This window comes from Arachis ipaensis, chromosome B7 (genome assembly GCF_059453495.1).
Source record: "Arachis ipaensis isolate K30076 ecotype BB chromosome B7, ASM5945349v1, whole genome shotgun sequence".
In the NCBI taxonomy this organism is placed as follows: Eukaryota; Viridiplantae; Streptophyta; class Magnoliopsida; order Fabales; family Fabaceae; genus Arachis; species Arachis ipaensis.
The window spans coordinates 142,327,502-142,347,995 of record NC_142442.1 but is presented as its reverse complement, the minus strand read 5'-3'; the positions used below and the strand labels follow the sequence as shown (position 1 = coordinate 142,347,995).

At 31.8% G+C, this 20,494-nt stretch overlaps 2 protein-coding genes across 2 annotated transcripts; both read right to left on the bottom strand.

The window, feature by feature from the left end:
- Positions 1 to 7,086: 7,086 nt before the first annotated feature.
- On the bottom strand, positions 7,087 to 9,098 carry LOC107606338 (uncharacterized). The gene is made up of 3 exons (XM_016308390.3): positions 8,589 to 9,098; positions 8,147 to 8,276; positions 7,087 to 8,070 (listed from the first exon to the last, which is right to left on the bottom strand). The coding sequence occupies exons 1-3, from the start codon at positions 8,722 to 8,724 to the stop codon at positions 7,380 to 7,382; spliced, it is 957 nt and encodes a 318-aa protein (XP_016163876.1). The 5' UTR covers positions 8,725 to 9,098; the 3' UTR covers positions 7,087 to 7,379.
- Positions 9,099 to 14,235: 5,137 nt separating this feature from the next.
- On the bottom strand, positions 14,236 to 19,534 carry LOC107606337 (branched-chain-amino-acid aminotransferase 2, chloroplastic). Its single transcript, XM_016308389.3, has 9 exons — positions 19,221 to 19,534; positions 17,354 to 17,421; positions 17,078 to 17,252; positions 16,614 to 16,790; positions 15,601 to 15,732; positions 15,409 to 15,507; positions 15,183 to 15,299; positions 14,873 to 15,081; positions 14,236 to 14,485 (listed from the first exon to the last, which is right to left on the bottom strand). The coding sequence occupies exons 1-9, from the start codon at positions 19,311 to 19,313 to the stop codon at positions 14,371 to 14,373; spliced, it is 1,185 nt and encodes a 394-aa protein (XP_016163875.1). The 5' UTR covers positions 19,314 to 19,534; the 3' UTR covers positions 14,236 to 14,370.
- Positions 19,535 to 20,494: the final 960 nt, after the last annotated feature.

The following is a 20,494-nucleotide window of genomic DNA, read 5'->3' as shown; positions in this document are numbered from 1 at the left end:
ACTTCTAAAATCGAAAGTGCCCTTGAAATTTAACGTGCTCTGCTAGAGTTTAGTAGAGAAAACCTACTATATATAATTTTTCTGTGATCAATCGATTTGTTCGAGTAATCTAGCGTCATTGTATCAACTTGATCACCATGGCAGCACACGCTGCTACCACTGCTAGCAATCCGAGACTGCAACCTGAGGAAGAAAACACAATAATCAGTTTTGATGAGAAAGACGTGCAGGTTGGGACTGAACGTTGTGCAAAAAGTTTAGTTGGGAGACTTTTGATGGATAAACCATTTTCAAGTGGTATTGTGGAGGCTGCTATGTATTCTATATGGAGGCAACCGGAGGGTTTTAAAGTGGTAGATCATGGAGGAAATATATTTCAATTCTTTTTTAGAGATGAGAAAGATATGCTTCGCATTGAGAGGGGTGCTCCTTGACTATTCAAAAACTACATCCTAAATCTTAGGAGATAAAAGGAGGATGAGAATAATGCAAAAATATATTTTGCCCACGTGCTAATATGGATACAAATTTGGGATTTGCCAAAACAATTCAAGACTAAAGAATTAGGAAGGAAGATAGGAGGCTCATTTGGAAAGGTGCTAGATGTTGATATCTTTCACTTTCGAGGCAAGGAGCATAGCATTGTTAAAATCTAGGTAAACTTGGATGTAACAAAATCACTCAGAAGATACGTCAAGCTTGTTGGTCCTAAAAACAAACAACTTGAAGTTACACTAAGTATGAATGGATCGGCACCTTTTGCAATTATTGTGGATTCTTTGGACATGAGACAAGAGCTTGCAGTTTTTAAATCGAAGATTCATTGAAGGGAAAGGTGGAAGAAGAAAAGTGGGGGGATTGGTTGAAAGTTGACCAAACGAGAAGAAGAGAGGGTGCTACGAAGGATAATCCTAATACTAATCTGCCTAAAGGGAAAGACAACTCACACAACATGGTCAAAAAGCCAACTCCAATCAACTTAATTAAGGGACTGACCAATCTATCAATGCAGTCTCGGGGAAGAGAGGGAGTAGTGAGGAAGAAGAAGTTATGAGCAATGCTATTGTTCAAAAGAAGCCACAAGCAGCAAACTATTTTCCACAAATTAGTACCGGCTTTGAAATAGAAAGAAACAATGCTGAAGAAAGAGACGAAAAGGAATATTCGAAGGGGATTGAAGTAACAACATGCTTTGTGTTTGGAGAACAAGGGCAACAACTTACACAATCTACCAACAAGAGACAAAACTTAAAGCAACTAGCGAGAAAAACTATCACAGTGTCAGGAGTTAAGAGGAGTTCATAAGGAGAAAGGATCCCACTCAATAAGAAGAAATTATGCTCAGAGAAAAAGGTGAAAGCGAAAGAGGGAGAGGGTGCCACCCTACAATAGGCACCCAGTGACCCATGAAGATGATGATGTGGAACTGTCGGGGTATGGAGAATCTCCTGACAGTTCACAACATACAAGGGATCTCTAGATCTCATTCTCCCGATGTAATGTTTTTATGTGAAACTAAGAATATTACCATGAATGTTACAACTCAATGCAACAAAGCAGGTTTTTAACAGGTATATTGTGTGGATCTTAGGGGTCAATCTGGTGAGTTAGTGCTAGCATGGAAGGATAATGCAGTTGTCTCAATTTTTTCTAGCGATGAATTCTTTATTTTCTTTGAGTGGACAGATCCTACCAAACAAAGGAAATGGGAATTAGTTGCTGTTCATTTACATTTTGATGACAATAATCAGTGTAATCAATATCGAAGAATTATTGAGCTCAATGATAGCCAGCCCCTATTTTCTTGTGATAGGCGACTTTAATGCCATCTCCGCCTATCATGAGAAAGAGGGAGGAAGAATGAAGTCGGCCTTATCAATAGAGGCTTTTAATAACTTCATTAGTGATGGTGATCTGGTAGACTTGGGATTCAAAGGAAGAAAATTCACTTGGTGCAATAGACAATACGGTGACAACCTAATTATGGAACGACTGGATAGATGCCTCTCTACACATCATTTCAGAGCAAAATACCCACAAGCAACAATCCTACATTTAGATTATACAAGCTCTAACCGTTTCCCTTTGATGGTACTGGTGGACAGGGAGGAGCATAAGGTAAAAAGAAGATTCCGATTTCAGAAAAGATGGTGTGACAATGAGAAAGTTCTTAATATGGTGAAAGAAACATGGATGACTGAATTTAATGTCTCTCCAATGTTCAAGTTGTTCTCTAAACTGAAAAAATGCAGGCATGTTTTGGTAGAATGGCAGAAGTCCGGCTCTAGCAATTTGCAAAAGCTAATCTCTGATATGAAAAATCAATTGAAGCTGGATAAATTAAAGGGAAACAGAGGCAACAAGATCAACTATTTTACAGCTGGAGGAAGAATTAGCTGAAGCCTACTTACAGGAGGAGAGGTATTGGAAGGAAAAAGCTAGAATTCAATGGTTGAAATGGGGTGACCAAAACATAAAATTCTTTCATGCTAAATTCCAAAGTAGAAATCGAAAAAACAAGATTTTTAGACTGCAAGACAGCTCAGGTAATTTCAGCACAGATCCTGGAAGCATTGCCCGAATTGCCACTGAGTACTTTAAGGAGTTGTTCACTTCCTCTAACCATTGTACTGCCTCGGCAAAACTGCAATCTTTGGAGAGAAAAACTGATGATGATACTAATCAAATACTTACTAGAAGTGTTTTGGAGGAAGAGATCAAGAAATCTACATTCTCCATTAATCCTTTCTCAGTCCCAGGAGATGATGGATTCATTGCAAAATTTTATCAACATTACTGGGAGATTGTTAAAGGTGATCTATGTAGTGCTATTAAGAGCTTTTTCTCTGGAGGCCGGATGTTAAGGACATTCAATCACACTCATATTTGCCTAATCTCGAAGTCGAAAGGCACAAAAATCATGAGCCAGGTCTGCCCCATTAGCCTCAGCACGGTCCTCTATAAGATTATATCCAAGATTCTTGTCCACAGAATGCAGGGTATTTTGGATAAAATCATAAGTGCTAACTAGAGTGCATTTATTAAAGGTCGCTTGATCAGTGATAATATACTAATAGCTCATGAGTTTATGCATTTTTTAAAAAACAAGAACAATGGTGATCATAAGATGGTAGTGAAGCTTGACATGAGCAAGACTTACAATCAGATTGAATGGTGTTTTGTTTGGGAAGTCATGGAGAAGTTGGGCTTTTGCTCTAAATGGATTGACTGGATAAAGGAATGTGTTACTACTGTGTCATACTCTGTTACTATGGATGATCAACCTCATGGTTACTTTAAACCATGCAGGGGATTGAGGCAAGGTGATCCCCATTCCCCACATCTTTCATTCTTTGTGTAGAAGGGCTTTCCCATCTGCTCCATAGAGGAGAACAGAGGAGAGAGATCTCAGGTCTACGACTCAATGGTAGATCTCCTACGATTAGTCATTTGTTCTTTGCAGACGACTCAATCCTGTTTTGCAAAGCTAATGAGCAGGAATGCCAGAAATCGCTAAAGATTTTGGAAGACTATAGGAAAGTTAGTGGGCAACTTATTAACTTCTCGAAGTCTTCAGTATTCTTTAGCAAAAACACTCTAACATAGATTAGAGATGCCCTAACTAAATCTCTACAAATTCCACATGTGGGCAGACAGAATAACTACCTGGGACTTCCAATAGTTGTACATAGATTTAAGAGGCAGACTTTTAATTTTATTAAAGAAAAGGTGGAAAGGAAGCTGCAAACATAGAAGAGATCTCTCCTATCCGTTAGTGGCAGAGAAGTTTTGGTGAAGGCGGTAGCTACTATAGTGCCTATTTATACATTGAGTTGTTTTAAGCTCCCTGATTCATTGCTTGAGGAAATACAAAAGAAGATTTTGAATTTCTGGTGGGGTTAGAGAGACTCAGAAAGGAGGCTACAATGGGTGAGATGGGATATAATTTATAGAGAGAAGAAGTATGGGGGGCTAGGTTTTAAGGATCTTAAAGCGTTCAATTTAGCTATGCTAGCTAAGCAAAGCTAGAAGATTCTTACCAAGCCTGAGTCCCTAATAAGCAAAATCTACAAAAGCAGATATTTTAAATATTCCTCTTTTCTACAAGCCCCAACAGGTCAGCAGTCATCATGGGCTTGAAGAAGTCTACTAGACAGAAGGAGAATTCTGTAGGAAGAAATCGAATAGAAGGTGGGAAGAGGCAACCGGATTAGAATATTTGAAGACCCATGACTAAGGAAGTTTAATCCTATTTCAAACTACTAGCAAAACAATCACAATCCAAATATGGTATGGGTAAATCAACTCATCAATAACTCCAGGCAATGGCCAAAAGAATCAGTTAAAACCATATTCAGAACCGATATTGCTACTGATGAGATCCTACAAACATCTATTTCAGAAGATGGAGAAGATAACATTACCTGGAAGTGGGAACGAAACGGACAATACTCGGTGGCTTCTGGGTACCGCACTGCTTTCAGATTTTCTCACCCTCCAATCCAACAACTCCCAAAAGTGTGCAGAGAGAAGAGAGTCTGGAATAGCTTGTGGGAACGTGTCCATCAAAGGTCAAAGCCTTTCTCTGAAAAGTTCTCCACGGTGGTCTGCTTGTCCGACACCGATTACACAGTAGGTTGCTGACGATCGAGGACGTCTGTCCAATGTGCCAAGAATTAGGAGAGATGGTAAGTCATTGCATATTAGACTATAAACTTGCAAGAGAAATTTGGAAAAAAACTGAATTTGAAAATTTTCTCACCTTCAACGGCTCTGAAGATTTCTGTAGGCGTTAGATGAAGCTTATAGAGGCGCTGAAGAGAAGACCCAGTTAGAAGACAAACACTGCTCTTGCTGTAATTCTCGCTTGGAAGAACTGGATAGTACAAAACCTTAAAACCTTTGAAGCTAAGGATTCTTTTACTGAAACTCCTTGAATAATTTGAGAAGAAAAATGAAAGGTAATTGCTACAATAGATAGATTCAGATTATCATATTTTAATACTTATAATGGGTTAATAATGTAATGGGTTAATGGGTAACCTTTTCAATACGACCTTTATATATCTTTTGTATATTTATTTTACAAATATAAATAAATATATAATTAACTTTGAAAAAAAAAAGGTAACCATACGAGTACGTTTATTTGTATTAGATTAAATTAAGGCATTAGTTTTAATTATATTTATCTAAATTTAAAATTCAAATTTTATAATTTTTAAATTTTAAGTTATTTAAATAATATTAGATAAAATAAAAAAAATCAAATAACATTGTAATATATCTTAGGTATAATTTTTTTTGGCTTTATTATGAGTGCACCGTGCATCCAAATTTTTTTTTAACTTGCAACACATTTTGGATACACGTACAATATCCAAATTTTATGTTTAATTGTTTTTTTATTCTGTATATTCGAGATATATAATATAAGTGTAAAATCGTAAATCTTCTATATATTACATATTTCAATAAATAAAATATTTAAATAATTTAAATAAAAAAAATTACTGTAATCACCATTAACATATACATAATGGAATTTACCGTTTAATTATCCAACTATATATACTTAGCAAATTTATTACAAGTCCCCTAAAAGAGAGACTACGACAATATACTCATATTTATTAGCATATGCATTGCAAAGCTAAAAAGTATCACTATTACTAGATCAAGATCTTTCAACCTTGAGCGCATAAATGCATGACCATACAATTGATTTTTGGTTATATATATATAGGCATGCTACACATACAAGTCTTTTTGACTTACAAGTCTTACAAGTTGCTACACATACGAGTATTTTAATCCGTTATTCAACCGTTTTCTGTTTTTAAAGCGTTACACTCACCATGTATTATGAACGACTCTTTCTCTTCCTCTTCCTCTTCCTCTTCCTCTTCCTCTTCTTCTTCGTTTTTTTTTTCAATTTTCATGGTTTCTGAAAACAAGCTTTGAAATCGTTTTGAAGATAATGGAACTTCAGAAATACACCCAAAGGATTACAGAAATACACCCAAATGATTACAAAAACTACACCCAAAGGATTTAAGAAATACACCCAAAATTCGTTGAAGTATACCTTATGCATAATTCAGAACTCTTTCTCTTTCTCCTCCTCATCTTCTGCTGTTTCTTCTTTTTCAAAAACGATTTCAGAGTTTGATATCAAAAAACAATGGAAATTGAGAATAACAAAGAAAGAAAACAGAGAGAAAAGCACGTAAATGAAGAAGGAGAAAGAGAAGGCAAGCAACAAAAGAAAAGAAGAAGAAGAAGAGGAAGAAGAATGTGCAGCAAGAAGAAGAAGGTGCAGTGAAACCGTGTAGTAACGGTTGAAGAAGGAGAAAAAGAAGGCAAGAAACGAAAGAAAAGAAGAAGAGGAAGAGGAAGAAGAACGTGCAGCAAAAAGAAGAAAGAGTTGCAGTGAAAACAGTTCGAAGCGTGTTAATATAGATGACTTGTAAAGATTTGTATAAAAAAAATGCTTGTATGTGGAGAATTTCTCGTATATATGTATATATATATATATATATATATATATATATATATATAATTTCATCAATGTTTTGCTTAAATTCTAGTGAAAAAACCGAACTAGCTAGTTAAGCTAGCGAGTTGGTCTCACTATATACGAAGAAGTCACATTTAATGGCAAGAGTAGTGGTGCGATAAGTTCATTATTACCAAGCAAGCTATAATTTATATCCCCAAAGGCATTAATCTTGAATAATGTAATTATTAATCAGAAACCAAATGTACTTAATAATAGAAAGAATTTATATATATATATATATATATGCATGTTTCACACATTATCCACTGGTGTTCCCTGCTAGTGCCCCTAGGCCCTAATTAGCTTCCTAATAATAAATCATAAATGTTTGAAGCTAGTAGTAACAATTAACAAGTAACAGCTATAGTCAACTTTTCCGGACAAATTCTTATATATATCCAACCAATTACATACGCAGATGTGGTAAAATAAGTGAGTTACGTACTTCATTCTGGGGAAATATAACCCAAGTCTCAGATTTAAACAGTATTTGTACTTCAATTCTGTTCCATATGCTGCGAAAATTCCACAAATAAAGAACATAAAAACTACGAGTTTCAAATTAATTAATGATTCTCCGTAAATATTACAACCAACTGATACACAACAAAACAATATAGGATAAAATGCGTTGGGCGAAAATGCCACAAAAGAGAGAAGACATATATATATAAACGAAGTAAGTTTACTATATGTATAATAAGGGAATCAAAACGAACTTTCCCTTTTTCTTCAAATGGCTATAGTAGTTCAAGTTCATAGCAAATTGAAAGGAAAAAAAAAAAGAAAAAGAAAAAAAATGTACATGGATATGGTGCTATTGCGGGGTGCGGTAGCTGAAATCTTCATGAAGAGGAGGATAAATCAGTGTGGTGTTATTATTATTAGAAGCACCACCAGTTTCTATTATCTTCTCATCATTAGTTACAGCCATTTCCTCTCCGTAAAAGAACTCCAATCCATCTAACCTTTGTGGATAATTATTATTCATGCAACCAGATGATGAACCAATATTATGATGACAATGAATTTGTTCTTCTTCATAAGAAGGGAATTGATGAAAATTCATGATGACCCCATCATCAAGTGGTGGTGGCTGATAATCCTCACTAAAATTGTTGTTGGAGAATCTTCCTCCGAGCTTGATAAGAAGTTTTCTGAGAGAGTCTTGGTCGTTGAAACTGGGCCCTTCATTGTTACTATTATTATCTTCTGCGTATGGCAACGGTGGTAATGGTGGTGGTGGTGGTGGTAGTGGCAGCATAGGCATATGCATGTGTGACCAATAAGTAGCAGTAGCAGATGATGATGATGATGATGAAAAATCCCCGGTAACACTAGTATTATTGGTTGTTGATGCTTGCTTTCTAGAACGTGGTTGTTGGTGGTGCTCTTTGTTATTATTAGTGCGGTGTTTTCCCAGAAGCTTCTTCTTGAGCTTGGTGTTCCAATAGTTCTTTATGTCGTTGTCTGTTCTTCCAGGCAACTGAGCTGCAATCACCGACCACCTATACATACACACAACAAAATTAGGGTTCATCTTCTTCAAACTAAGAATTAATTAATTAATTAAATTGAGTGTACCTGCTTCCAATAGTAACATAGAGGCTGCAAATGATGTTGTCTTCTTCTTCGGAGAAGCCACCGTGCTTGAGATTAGGGCGAAGGTAGTTGAGCCACCGCAGACGGCAACTCTTGCCACATCGCTTAAGCCCTGACATACAAAGGATGTGTTTCGTAAAAGGGAAAAAGCATGTTAGACCTTTTTGAAAGTTTCAATTTTTTGTTTGGCTAATTTTCTTCTCTGTAAACACAGAAATAATTTTGTTCATAAAATCACGTTTACAAGAAACAATAATTTTTAATTTTTTTCATTGCACTAACGTGTTTTTAGCCACTACCTTCAACATTTATTTTAAGCTAAGTATTGAATCAATCACTTTCAGAAGCTCATGAAAAAGTTTAAAATTCAAAACTAAGCTGTTCTTCTGAGCAGAAAGAAACTGAAACAAATTAAAAACAATACCGATCTTTTGGGGCAAAGCAATCCAGTTGCCACCAGTGCCGTGTTGTTCGATGTAGGATTTGAGTTTGGAATCTTCTTCTGGGGACCATGGCCCTTTCTTCACGTTTGCTTTGTCACAGCAAGGTGCCCTACCCATCTGATCTGATGATCTGATCTTCCTTCTTAATTAGATCAGAAACAGATAATTAATAATCAAGTGTTTAATTATTGTTAACTAATCGCTGTATGTAAAACTGGGGGCGGATAAGCATCATTCCAGGAAGTGAGCCTCCTGTAATATATATGAAGAGGAGGGGTAGTACGGTGTGTGGCAGAAAATAAATAAATAAAAACATATATATTGTAAACAGAAAATTCCAGAATTCTAGTATTGCCAGAACAGGGAATAAGGATTGTTCTTCTTGTCTTTCTCACACCCGAATATCATCAGTTATTCTTCCACATTTTTTTTTCAACTCTAGTAGTCTACTCTCCGCTCTTACATTATCTGCCACACTACTTTATCTTATCAGTATTAGAGTATTGCTATATTTATTTATAGTACTACAATTAATTATTCAATAATGATCTCATTATTATTAATAACGTGGGGAATAATTAACTAGTAATAAACTAAAATTATGCTGCACCTCGTGTTTTAAAACATTACACTCTTTTTTTTTTTCTTAAAAAGTTTCTCAAAAAACACAAAAGTGACAACAAAAAACTTGATTAGAAATGTATTAAAATGGTGTGAAGGGATATATGCGAATAAATTATTAATTTTTTATGTCAGGAAACTATTTTTTTCAAAAATTTAAACTAATAAAAAAAATAAAACAACATAAATAATTATATTTCTAACAATTTTTTTTCCTTAAACAAGAGTATTTTTTCGGATTTGCTTAGTTTTTATACAGATTTTTATTTATTTGTTTTATACTATTTTTTTTATTTTTTGAGTTCACTAATGATCGAATTTTAGATTTTTTAGACATAAAGCACTGACAACATGTTATGAAATATAAATTGATACGAAAATACAACATAAATAATTATATCTCTAACTCTCGTAAGAAGGATATCATTCTATGTTTAACATTTTTTTTCTCCATGAATTTCATATACTGATTATTATTTTCAAAGCAGTAGTTTCGAGAAGAAAAAGTATAGATAGATAATGAAAATATTAAACAATGTGAACAATAGATATATCAATGTTTAATTTATGTCCAATTTACTAGGTGTTCACATGTTTAATTCACTACGTAATGTGTTTTACTTGAATTGGACCAATTTTAAAATCCATTATTCATGTTGTTCAAGAAAATTATTGGTTATTTAGCATAACCCTTCGAAAAAGATAAAAAGATATATAGACTTCGAAAGGCACATCATTAATTGGTAGATGAATAGTATTGGCGTAACCGTATAATATACAGAAAATAAGTATGTACAAGAAATGATGTACAAGTACAACCACATACACATGTGAAAGGAGACCGGAATAGACAATTAATTAATACAAGAAATCATGCTTTGCAAACACTTTTTTAATGGTATAAAAATTGAACTTTTTTTTTATTTTTTTATCGTATATTTAATAAAAAAATAAAAATTATTATACAAAAAAAATGTGTTTTGTTAATTAACTTGGATGACTAGCTTTTCCTAGCTAGGGTCAGTAATTCACTAACCAAACTTCATCCAAGTGAAGAAATTAGAATAACAATGTGCATTATATTCCATGATATGCATGATGTTGAAATTTATTATACTAACTATCAAATCCATCTGATTGTTCTAAATTTAGAGATTCTAGAAGCAAATAAAAGAGAGAGGCAGGGCACTAGTGACATTGAAATTATGTTGAAAATTTGAAGCTATTAGGTTATTTTTCTTTTTCTTCTCCTTTTGGTTGGTGAACAAATGACCAACAACGCAACAAGAGAACGCCGTGACGACCGAGGCACCCATTACAGTTAATAAACATGTTAGAATATAATTAGGATTAATTATGACCAATTAGTATTATTTAGTATATCTGAATATTTATTATAGGAGATTACGACTTTATTATTACGATTCTCTTAGTACCTATAAATACTTTTTTATATTGTATCACTTCAAACAAACAATTTAAACACACTCAATAATATACCATTATTTCTCCAATTTAAACTTTTATTTCTAACATGATATCAGAGCAGCAATTAGAATATAATTAGGATCAATTATGATGAATTATATTCTAACAAAACAAATTCAAAATGAGGACATAAAAAAAGAAGCAGCAAATATGAATTCTATGAAGAAAGAAAAGATATCAAAGGTGAAACCTTATAAAAATCTGCACCTCCTAACCCTATACTACTTACTGAAGCAAAAGTCAAAACTCAAAAAGTCATATGTAGGTTCGCAAGAAGGGAGAAATTAAAGTGTAATAAAATATTCTAATATTATATAATGAACTTACAACAATATATACGTCATTTTATTATTAAATCAAATGTTAAAATATTGATATGAATTAAAATATGATATTAATATCTATCTAATATATACATATATTAATTTAGAGTTTAATTAGGAGGTTAATAACTTATTTTTTGCCACTATCACTATTTTTTTTGAAATTATATTTATTCTAAATTTTAAATTTTTTTAAAAAATGAGAATAAAAAATAGTTAATATTATCTAATTAAAAATTTATTATTTTTGGTAATTACTCGATTATCAACTCAATTTTTTTTTAGTTTATTTTTTTTAATTTAATAATTTAACAACATATTTTATTTTATACTTATAAACATTAATAGTTAACTGATAATAAAAAATAATCAAGTTTGATGACCGTTTAATATTTCTTAGAAGTTAATTTTCTATATTTAAGGCAGCTAATAACTAGTGGGTAGGAGGCATATATATATATATATATATATATATATATATATATATATAACATATTAGTTAGTTGACCTTAATAATCCCCTAACTAGCTAGGTTAGGTCCTTTCGTTCTATATACACTTTTGTGAAAGGTCCTGGACACATTTATCATATAGTATATTATTAGGAAAAAAGTTTAGTAAAATAACATTTTTATTGAAATTTAGTCTGCACTTAATTAATAAAAAAAATTAAATAATTTTATATCATTAGATATAATTTTATATAATTAAAAATATTAATAATAATTAACTGATAGCTACAAATCACAAAACATGTTGACTCCTAGTATTTTTCTATGATTATTAGTGCTTCACAGACTATCTAAATACTAGCGAGCCATGTAATTATAAGTGGTTGTTGCCCCGGATTTGTCTTCTTTGAGCTCTTTATTGACATCCTAATCCATGATTATATATATAATTCATCATTAACGATCATGCATGTTTCAAAACATAAAACAATGACGAAGTCAAAAAAGATGTGTAACCAGCTAGTTAAAGGGAAGGACGAGATTGAGAAAAAAATTTGGAAAGAAGTTTGAAAAGACATGGCTAACAATCCCGAAAATATGGTTTAGCGGAGATTAGAAGCAAGCTCTTGTAATAACAATATAATAATGATGGCATTAATAAAATAATTGGAGAGTAAGGACAAATAATTGTGCTGCTAAGTAGGGCAGGATTCATATATTATGTGCTGTAATTTCCACGCTTGATTTGACCTACGTCTTTGAAAAATAATAATTACATTAAATTCCTCGGTAGTAAGTATACAGCTGAAGCCAACTCCTCTCCAGGCTTCATTATCTTTTATCTCAACTTATCATCAGTATTCTAATACAATAATATATAGATATATAACAATAAGAAATTAAAAGATTATTGTATGTGTCCAAAGCAAAATGCATGTTTATGCATGATATATATGCAAGCAAGCAGAGAATCGTTTGACATATAAATTTTGTTAGCTGGTTCGTTATCTATGGTTTCAGGTAAAAATTCAGGTGAAGTCGACTTCAAGTGAAGTTGATACTTGAGAACCGTTAAATGATTTGACTGATTTGATTAAATTTTCATCTAACGGCTCTCAAGTATTAACTTCACGTAAAGTCGACTGCACCTGAGTTTCTACCATGATTTCAGATACATGGGTTGCGTGTATTTCGGCCGCTAGGTTCGTCCTTGGTGGTCCAACACAAGATTATAGTAGGATTGAAGGTTACTTTGACTTTGACACAGGGCCGTACAGTTCTATATTAAGAGTGAAAATCAAGGTAACCAACCATGTTTGAATTTCCATATGTAGCAGTACTAGAAATGGGACATAAGTTATGTTGTACATAAGAGTTTAGTACACACCAATAAATATATGACTCACATAAGTATGTGGTTTATATGTAGTTTATTTGAAAAAAAAAATAGACAAAACTATACATAAAAGAATTCACTGAAATTTTAAATATCTAAAAGATATTTTTATAGACAAAAGTAGGGACGGATCTCCAAATATTATCATTGGGGCCAATAACATATATAATATTAAAAAATTATGCAAAAATTATATAATGTAAAATGTATTACAAAAATATACCGATATATAATATATTTTAAAATACAAAAAATATGTATGTATTTTTTATTAACGAAGTGGTCGATTTTTCGTATCATAAAATTCATCGATAATAGAATCTGTGTCAATTTTTTTAACAAATTTTTTTAATATAATTAAAAGACAATTAGCAAGAAATTTATCTTTCATTTTGTTTCTGAGTTATTCTTCACAATATTCATAGCTAAAAAAGATCTCTCAGTTGTAGTAGTTGAAATATAGAGAATTAATAGCAAATGAATAAAGAAGAACGCTCACAAAAAAAAATCCACTTTATGATATTTGAAAAAAATTATTTAATTTAAAAATATTAATAATAATATCTTTTTAAATTTTTTTAATATTGATACTTACTTTTTAAATATTAGAAATTATTAATATTTAAGTTAGATTAGACTTTTATTTATATTTAACTAAATACTAAATAAATTTTTTAAAAAATTAAATCATATTTAATAACTTATTACTATTAATCCTTTTTTAAAAAAATTGGAGGGGGACCGAGGCCTCTACTCACCCCGTATGTCCGTCTCTGGGCAAAAGTGTCATATTTTAGTAAAAATTATGATATTTGTGAATTTTTTTTATGTATATTTTTCTCTATTAAAACAATATTTAAAATATTGTGATATTTATAATTTTTTGTTTGTATTTTTATCTATTCCAAACTTTTTTATATATACTTTTTTTTTCGTTTATCAAAAAAAAAAAACTAATAATCAAGAATTGGAATTGGAATGTTAATTAGAATAAGAAGCCATACTAAAATTGAAGGAACTGGATAACGGATAGAACGTATTGATCGTGTTTGGCTTAAATACGACGCTAGCTGTCCATTTGCATGGCTTGGTTACCCACACTCTTTCTTGGGCCCTTTTTTTATTCAATTTGTTGGGCCTTTTTTGTTGGATCAAGTTAACAACTAAAATCTGACCAAAAATCAAAATGACATAAAATGAATAATTTGTGTGTTGTGTGGGTGTGTACTGTGTAGTGCATAAATAATGTCTAAGATTAAAAATGTCTAATCCACTTGACTGGAAAAAAAAAAAAAAAACCGAATCTAATTAAAAAGAAAAAAAAACACACGCACACGCACTGTCTGAAGGATTCTGAAGCTCAAGTATATTGTGTGTATAACAATGTACATAATACACACTTCTTGATTATGAACATCATGATTATCACAATAGTAATAGATTTGTTTAATGACAAATTGGTAAATTATTAAAGCAAAAAGAATTCACCCAATTTCAATGATCCATCCCTTCTTATCTTCAATAGCACCCGTTTGAATTCCCAAAAGGGTATTATACAGCTCTTGACAAATAGTTCCAGAGCCCGTTTTATATTCCATCCTACATACACATTAAAAACAATTTTTGAGGGACAAAAAAAACTTGACATAGATCACAGAGAAAAATCCAAAACAGCTCCTGACAATTACCTCGAAAGACAACGAGGTCTTTGACAAAAGAAAAAAATCAACTCGGCCCTGATAATTATCTTGAAAGGACAACGAGACCTCTATGTCAAAAAAAAAGTCAATATTACTTTTTTTTGTCACAGGAGCTAATCAGTCCCAAAAAATATATCAGGAACCAGATTGGATATTTTTTATTTTGGAAACCTCGTTGTCCTTTCGAGATAATTGTCAGGAACCGGGTGGGTATTCACTGTATATACGTGCTTGTTCCAAAATAAAGAGAGTATAGAGTAGTTATACTATATTATTTTTGTGCTACCTTGTATTTTGGTATGTGATGGCTCCGACTGGAGCAACACCAACAGCAGTTCCCGTGCAGAAAACCTCATCAGCCTCCATTAATTCATCCACAGCTACAGCACGCTCTTGTACCTCATAGCCGTGATCACGGGCAAGTTCAATGACGCTTTTTCTCGTGATTCCAGCAAGAATGGTTCCATTAGTACCAGGTGTTGAGATGCATCTTCCCTAATATCATTCATTCATTCAATATACTAATTAATAAGCAAGTTGCATGCTTTATTATTGATCAAATAATGAAGATTTTTACGTTAAAATTAGTTAAATACCTTGGCAATAAAAATGTTACAAGAAGAAACCTCCTCTAGATTCTTCTTGGTGGCTGAGTCCAGATACAACACATCCGAAAATCCATTCTTCTTGGCTCTAAGTTGCGCCATCAATACCTACATTCCATATAATTCATGCTACTAAATGCTCCTTTATTACATGCTTTTGAATTCTAGACACAAAGAAAAAACAGAGGAACGAGTCCATTGGGGTGCACGTACGTACAGGGGCATAATTAGAAATGGTTTTAACGCTGCCGGTGCCGCGGCGAGAAGCACGATCAAAATTCTCCTCCACGTACAAGTTGAGTGGTGCAGAGCCCTCCTGCTCAACCAATATTAATACATACATATAAAATTTTATTCGGAATATTGAAGTAATTGTAAGAACTAAGAAGTAGTAGAGTTGATGAATGACTTTGAAATAGTTGCGGACAGGGGAAGCATATATGAGGAAAGTGTATTCAGGTGCTGGAGCCAAACCCAAAACCGCACCGCTTCCTATAAGCAGAGGCCTAAGGTACAACGATCCTTTCCCCGGAGGAGGAACCTGCTCATCAATCATCATCATTATCATTCATTCATCATTCCAACTATGTCAAATTTCAAATGTAGTACAAAAAGTTAATACTCAATTTTGGCAATCGCACTTAAATTGGTCTATAAAATTTCAATTGACTTAAATTAAATTCCTAAATTTATAAGGATAAATTAACATTAACAGCGTGCTAATTTGGCACATTAATTTATTGTGTTCGATAAAATAAAAGGATGTTATTTTATGAGTGTTATTAGTGAAAAAGAAATACGTATATTTTGTGTATCCTGTCATTTTTAAAGTAACATGTAAGTTATCTTTTCTAATGTGTCATATTTTAATTGGATGTTTATTTTAACCTGAGTTACTTTAATCTTATGAGAGTTAATAATATCTTGAAAGACGGTGACAACCTAACAGAAGAAAATGGAACACCCAATAAGACGGTGATACTTAGGAAGCACAACGACGATGACAAAAGAGTGGGGAGGACTAAATGCAATTAGAGAGAGTTGGAGTACCTTTTTTAAAAGAATGATTTGGGAAGAGAAAATAAGACATCCAATGAAACGGTGATACTTGGGAGGCGTAATGACGATCAGAAGGAGTAAACGCAATTAGAGAGAGTTGAAGTACCTTTTTTAGAACAATGATTTGGAAAGAGAAAACGAAATCCCAATGAGATCGTGATGTTTGGGAGGCCCAACGATGAAAAATGGAGAAGGTAACTCAGGTTAAAATAAATACCCAATTAAAATATGACACATCAGAGAGGGTAACTTACATATTAGTTTAAAGAAGGTAGAATAACATTCACCACTGGTTAACGTGTTAAATCAGCACGCTGTTAACATAGATGAGTTTAAAAACTAACTACATAGATACATACATACCCAGCGCTTATTAGCCAAAGCAGTTTGTTTCAAAGCGTTGACAAATTGGTCAACGGAAGGGGCTTCCATGCACATTCTTTGTGCGCCACTCTTCATCCGAATGGCATTTTGTTCTGGACGGAACAGAAGCAGCTGCCCGTTCTCTTTTCTGTATGCTTTCGTGCCTTCGAATAACCCCTGCATACAATACAATTACCCCCACATACTTAATTATTGTTACCTTACCCCACTAACCATGCCACCGCTACAACAAATCTAGAAGCATCAAATTATTATTATTATAAAGAGAAAGTCTAGGGGCCAGCAATTTTTGTGTTTTGTAGCCAGCACTTAACCATTAAAATAAAAGTGAGTGATCTCTCACCATTAGATGTAATCTCACACCATTAAAAACACTATTGATAGTCAATTGATGATTACAAAACACCAAACTTACTGGCCCATAGCATTCCTCTATAATATACCTGGCCATAATTTAAGACAGCAGCTGATGGGCTAAGGTGAATGTTGCCATAAGGATTGAGTTGTCCATGTCCAAAATGCTGCCCCGCACCACATTTGTTTACATACATGTAATCAGTTGGCATTAGTCCAAATCCAAGGTTATCCCAGTCCACATCAGCATACTCATCATTTTCCCTTCATCAATCAAAATCCACACCCACCACCACGACTTCATTATTGTTTCCTTATATTATGTAGCACTATAACCATTATATCTATGTATTCTATTCATTCACCTGTAAGGTGCCGAGTCCGGAACTTCAAGAGAAGACGTCTGAGATGCATACCCATTGTAAGCTCCGATCTGATACATACAGTGTAATTTTGTAGTTACATATGAAAAATGATTATGTTAAGAAGGATAAATGCTTCAATACACGCACATACGTTGCATGCTGTGTTCCACAGGTTCTTATTTGGGGTTTACTCTTATACAGAGTAGAGATGTGTAGAAAATACGAAAAGAGTGACCCAACATGACACGTGGTGAGTCTCGTGACATAATGTATTGAAAAGTTTTCAAATGTACTAACACCGTATTTTAATAATTTTAATCTCTGATTTTAATTAATATATATTATATATATTTTTTATAATTGAGATCAATGGTTAAAATTATTAGAATACCATTGTATTTAATACATTTGAAATTTTTTTAAATATATTTATATACATTAAAAGTTTAATTCCTCTTTCTGGCCACAATAATGAAGTTTTTTTTTTTCTAAAGTTAGCAAACATAGGAGACTGACATTTAAGGTATAATATAACTAGCCACAAAAGTAAAGTTTTGCACTTTACTAGATACTAATAAGATACCATTCATACAAAGATATTTTATGAAAAATAATAATTAAAATATGAATAAGTGTTATATATATTATACTAAATTCAACTAAGTTAGTCCAATAAATTATTGATACAATAAAAATTATCTAAAGAAAAAAGAGGAGATATATAAAAAAAAAAATAAAAAGATTTTATTGAGTTTGATTAAAAAATAATTTGTTCACCTATTATTTTTCTCTTAGTTAAATAATCATCAATAATTTTTTATTAATATTTTCACATTATATTTTTTCAGTAATAGAAAACATGTCACTTTTTCAACTTTGTAGAAATAATGAGATTATGAGAAGAAAATAGTCCAACATCTTTATTAGTATTTAGTTTCATATTAAAGTACACATCTTAATCTTGTAAATTATGGTTTAGGAAGTAATTAGTTAGTCAGTTGAATTAGGTTCTATCATAAATACGTTTAGTCAAATTTTCAACGTTATCTATTTATTTGACAAAGACATTATATAAGGGCTATTTAAAAAAAAAAAAAGAAGAAAAATTCAATTATTGCACAATAGAATTTTTAAATAGAAATAAGATATATCATCTATAATAGACTAATAGTGTGACAATTATTAGTTGCATTATTTATATATTTTAAAAATTATTTTAATAATATAACAAAAATATATTTAAAAAATATATATTTAAATAACTTATCTTATCTGATAAATAGATCACAATATAAAGAACTTTCATAAAAAATAATAATAATATTTTAAATATAAAATAATTATATGTGAGTCTCTACCTACATAAAAAATACATTATCGTAGAAACTGACACCATCACGATGAGTCACGAAACGGAGTGAGGAACCGAGGAAAGAAGAAGCAAAGATAAGCTTGCATGTCGAATAACGGAAAAGCAAACAATAGAGAGAGAAAGAGATTGATGAATTGTTATCAATGAACTATAATAAAGGTGAAAATTGAATGTAGTCAATTTTATGTAAAATTAATTAATTTAATTAAATTTTTAATTAATAATTTTTTATTATTAACTTTATATAAAATTAGTTTTCATCCTACAATATAATATTAATATTTTTTTTTACTAAAGATAGGAGATTAGAATTCGCAACCTCTTAATTGAGTATGAGGAGACTATGTTATTTGAGCTATTACTCGTTGGCAATATAACATTAACACTACACATGCAGCAGCATCACAATTGAATGACAAATAGATCACAAACGAAAAAACAGCGGGAAAAAAGAATAAAGAAACTAATAGAAGCTAAGAATGATAGAAAGAAAACCTTGGAGGAAGAATTAGAATAAGGAGAAATAACGGGTGGAATAAGCAGCGATTTCCTGATGAAACTGGGGAAGCATAGAGCTCTTCGAATCATGGTGGTAGGTAGTTCAGATTAATAGGGTAGGAAGGGTAATTAGCAGAAGGAGGAAGCCCAGGATCTGAAGTAAAAAAAGATAAGCTCTGATCAATGCCTTTGCATATGGCAATTCAAACACGGAACCATGCGTTCCAGTATTTATACAACGCGACCAAACTTTGGTGGTAGATTTTTGTTCGCTTTTTTGGAAGAATGCATATGGAAAGTGTGTGTAATTTAATTTAAATATTTAATATATATATATATTGGAGAAATTATGGGAAAATGGATAGGAAGGAGTTGGCAGTAGTAGTACATCCAAAATGCCCCCATGACCAATATGTCTATGATATATCCACGTCAGTCCATATCCGCTTTGTTCGTAGTTACCTGGTGAATGCGAATTGGCGTGATCATTTTTGTTATTATTAGAAGCTTTAGAGGACAGTTTTAAATTTAATTTTATTGGTTATAGATTTAAAACCTTTGAAAAAATTTCAAGTGCATCGAAAATATCGATATTTCAGTTATTTTAACCGTTGATTTTAATTAATATATATTATATATATATTTTTATAAAACAACTGAAACACCAGTACTCTCGGTGCACTTGAAATATTTTCAAAACTTTTTTGGTGTAAATTTAATTTGTACTTCAACTTCAAATTCAAATTCTTATTATGTAAATTCTTTAAATACTTATATTTGACATTATCTTGTAACTAATAACACACGTCAAAATTTTCATCTTCTCTATTTTTCTATATAATATAATCGAGCCTCTAGTCTAATAAGCAATACTTAATCCTTTTTTCTATAACCAATTAACCATTACAACTGGCTTATCTTCTTTTTTTTGCACTTATCATGGATTTCAATCCTTCCTCATCACTATCCATCAAATTTTGGTCTACTTTTATTTATATATATATATAACACGTGTTTAAGAAGACGTTTTTTGTAATTCCAAAAAAGAAAAAGGGTCAGTTTGGTCAAAGTCAAGCATATGATATTATTAGAAAAAAATTATACCAATTTTAACGGCATCTCCAATATTTTATTTTAGTAATATTTTATTTTGAGTCTTATAAGATATTACATAAATATTTATAAAATTATATATTATATTTATAAAATTATATATTATAAAAAATAATTTGATACTGAGGATAAAAATTACTACTTTAATATTTGGTTTT

Excerpts from the sequence above, each read along its gene's own strand:
- LOC107606338 (XM_016308390.3), bottom strand. The coding sequence starts at position 8,724 with ATGGGTAGGGCACCTTGCTGTGACAAAGCAAACGTGAAGAAAGGGCCA. Across the intron at positions 8,277-8,588 it reads TGCTTTGCCCCAAAAGATCG|GGCTTAAGCGATGTGGCAAG; the intron begins GTATTGTTTTTA and ends TTTGTATGTCAG. Across the intron at positions 8,071-8,146 it reads TATGTTACTATTGGAAGCAG|GTGGTCGGTGATTGCAGCTC; the intron begins GTACACTCAATT and ends GTGTATGTATAG.
- LOC107606337 (XM_016308389.3), bottom strand. The coding sequence starts at position 19,313 with ATGATTCGAAGAGCTCTATGCTTCCCCAGTTTCATCAGGAAATCGCTG. Across the intron at positions 16,791-17,077 it reads CTGTCTTAAATTATGGCCAG|GGGTTATTCGAAGGCACGAA; the intron begins GTATATTATAGA and ends TATTGTATGCAG. Across the intron at positions 14,486-14,872 it reads ATCACATACCAAAATACAAG|GATGGAATATAAAACGGGCT; the intron begins GTAGCACAAAAA and ends ATGTGTATGTAG.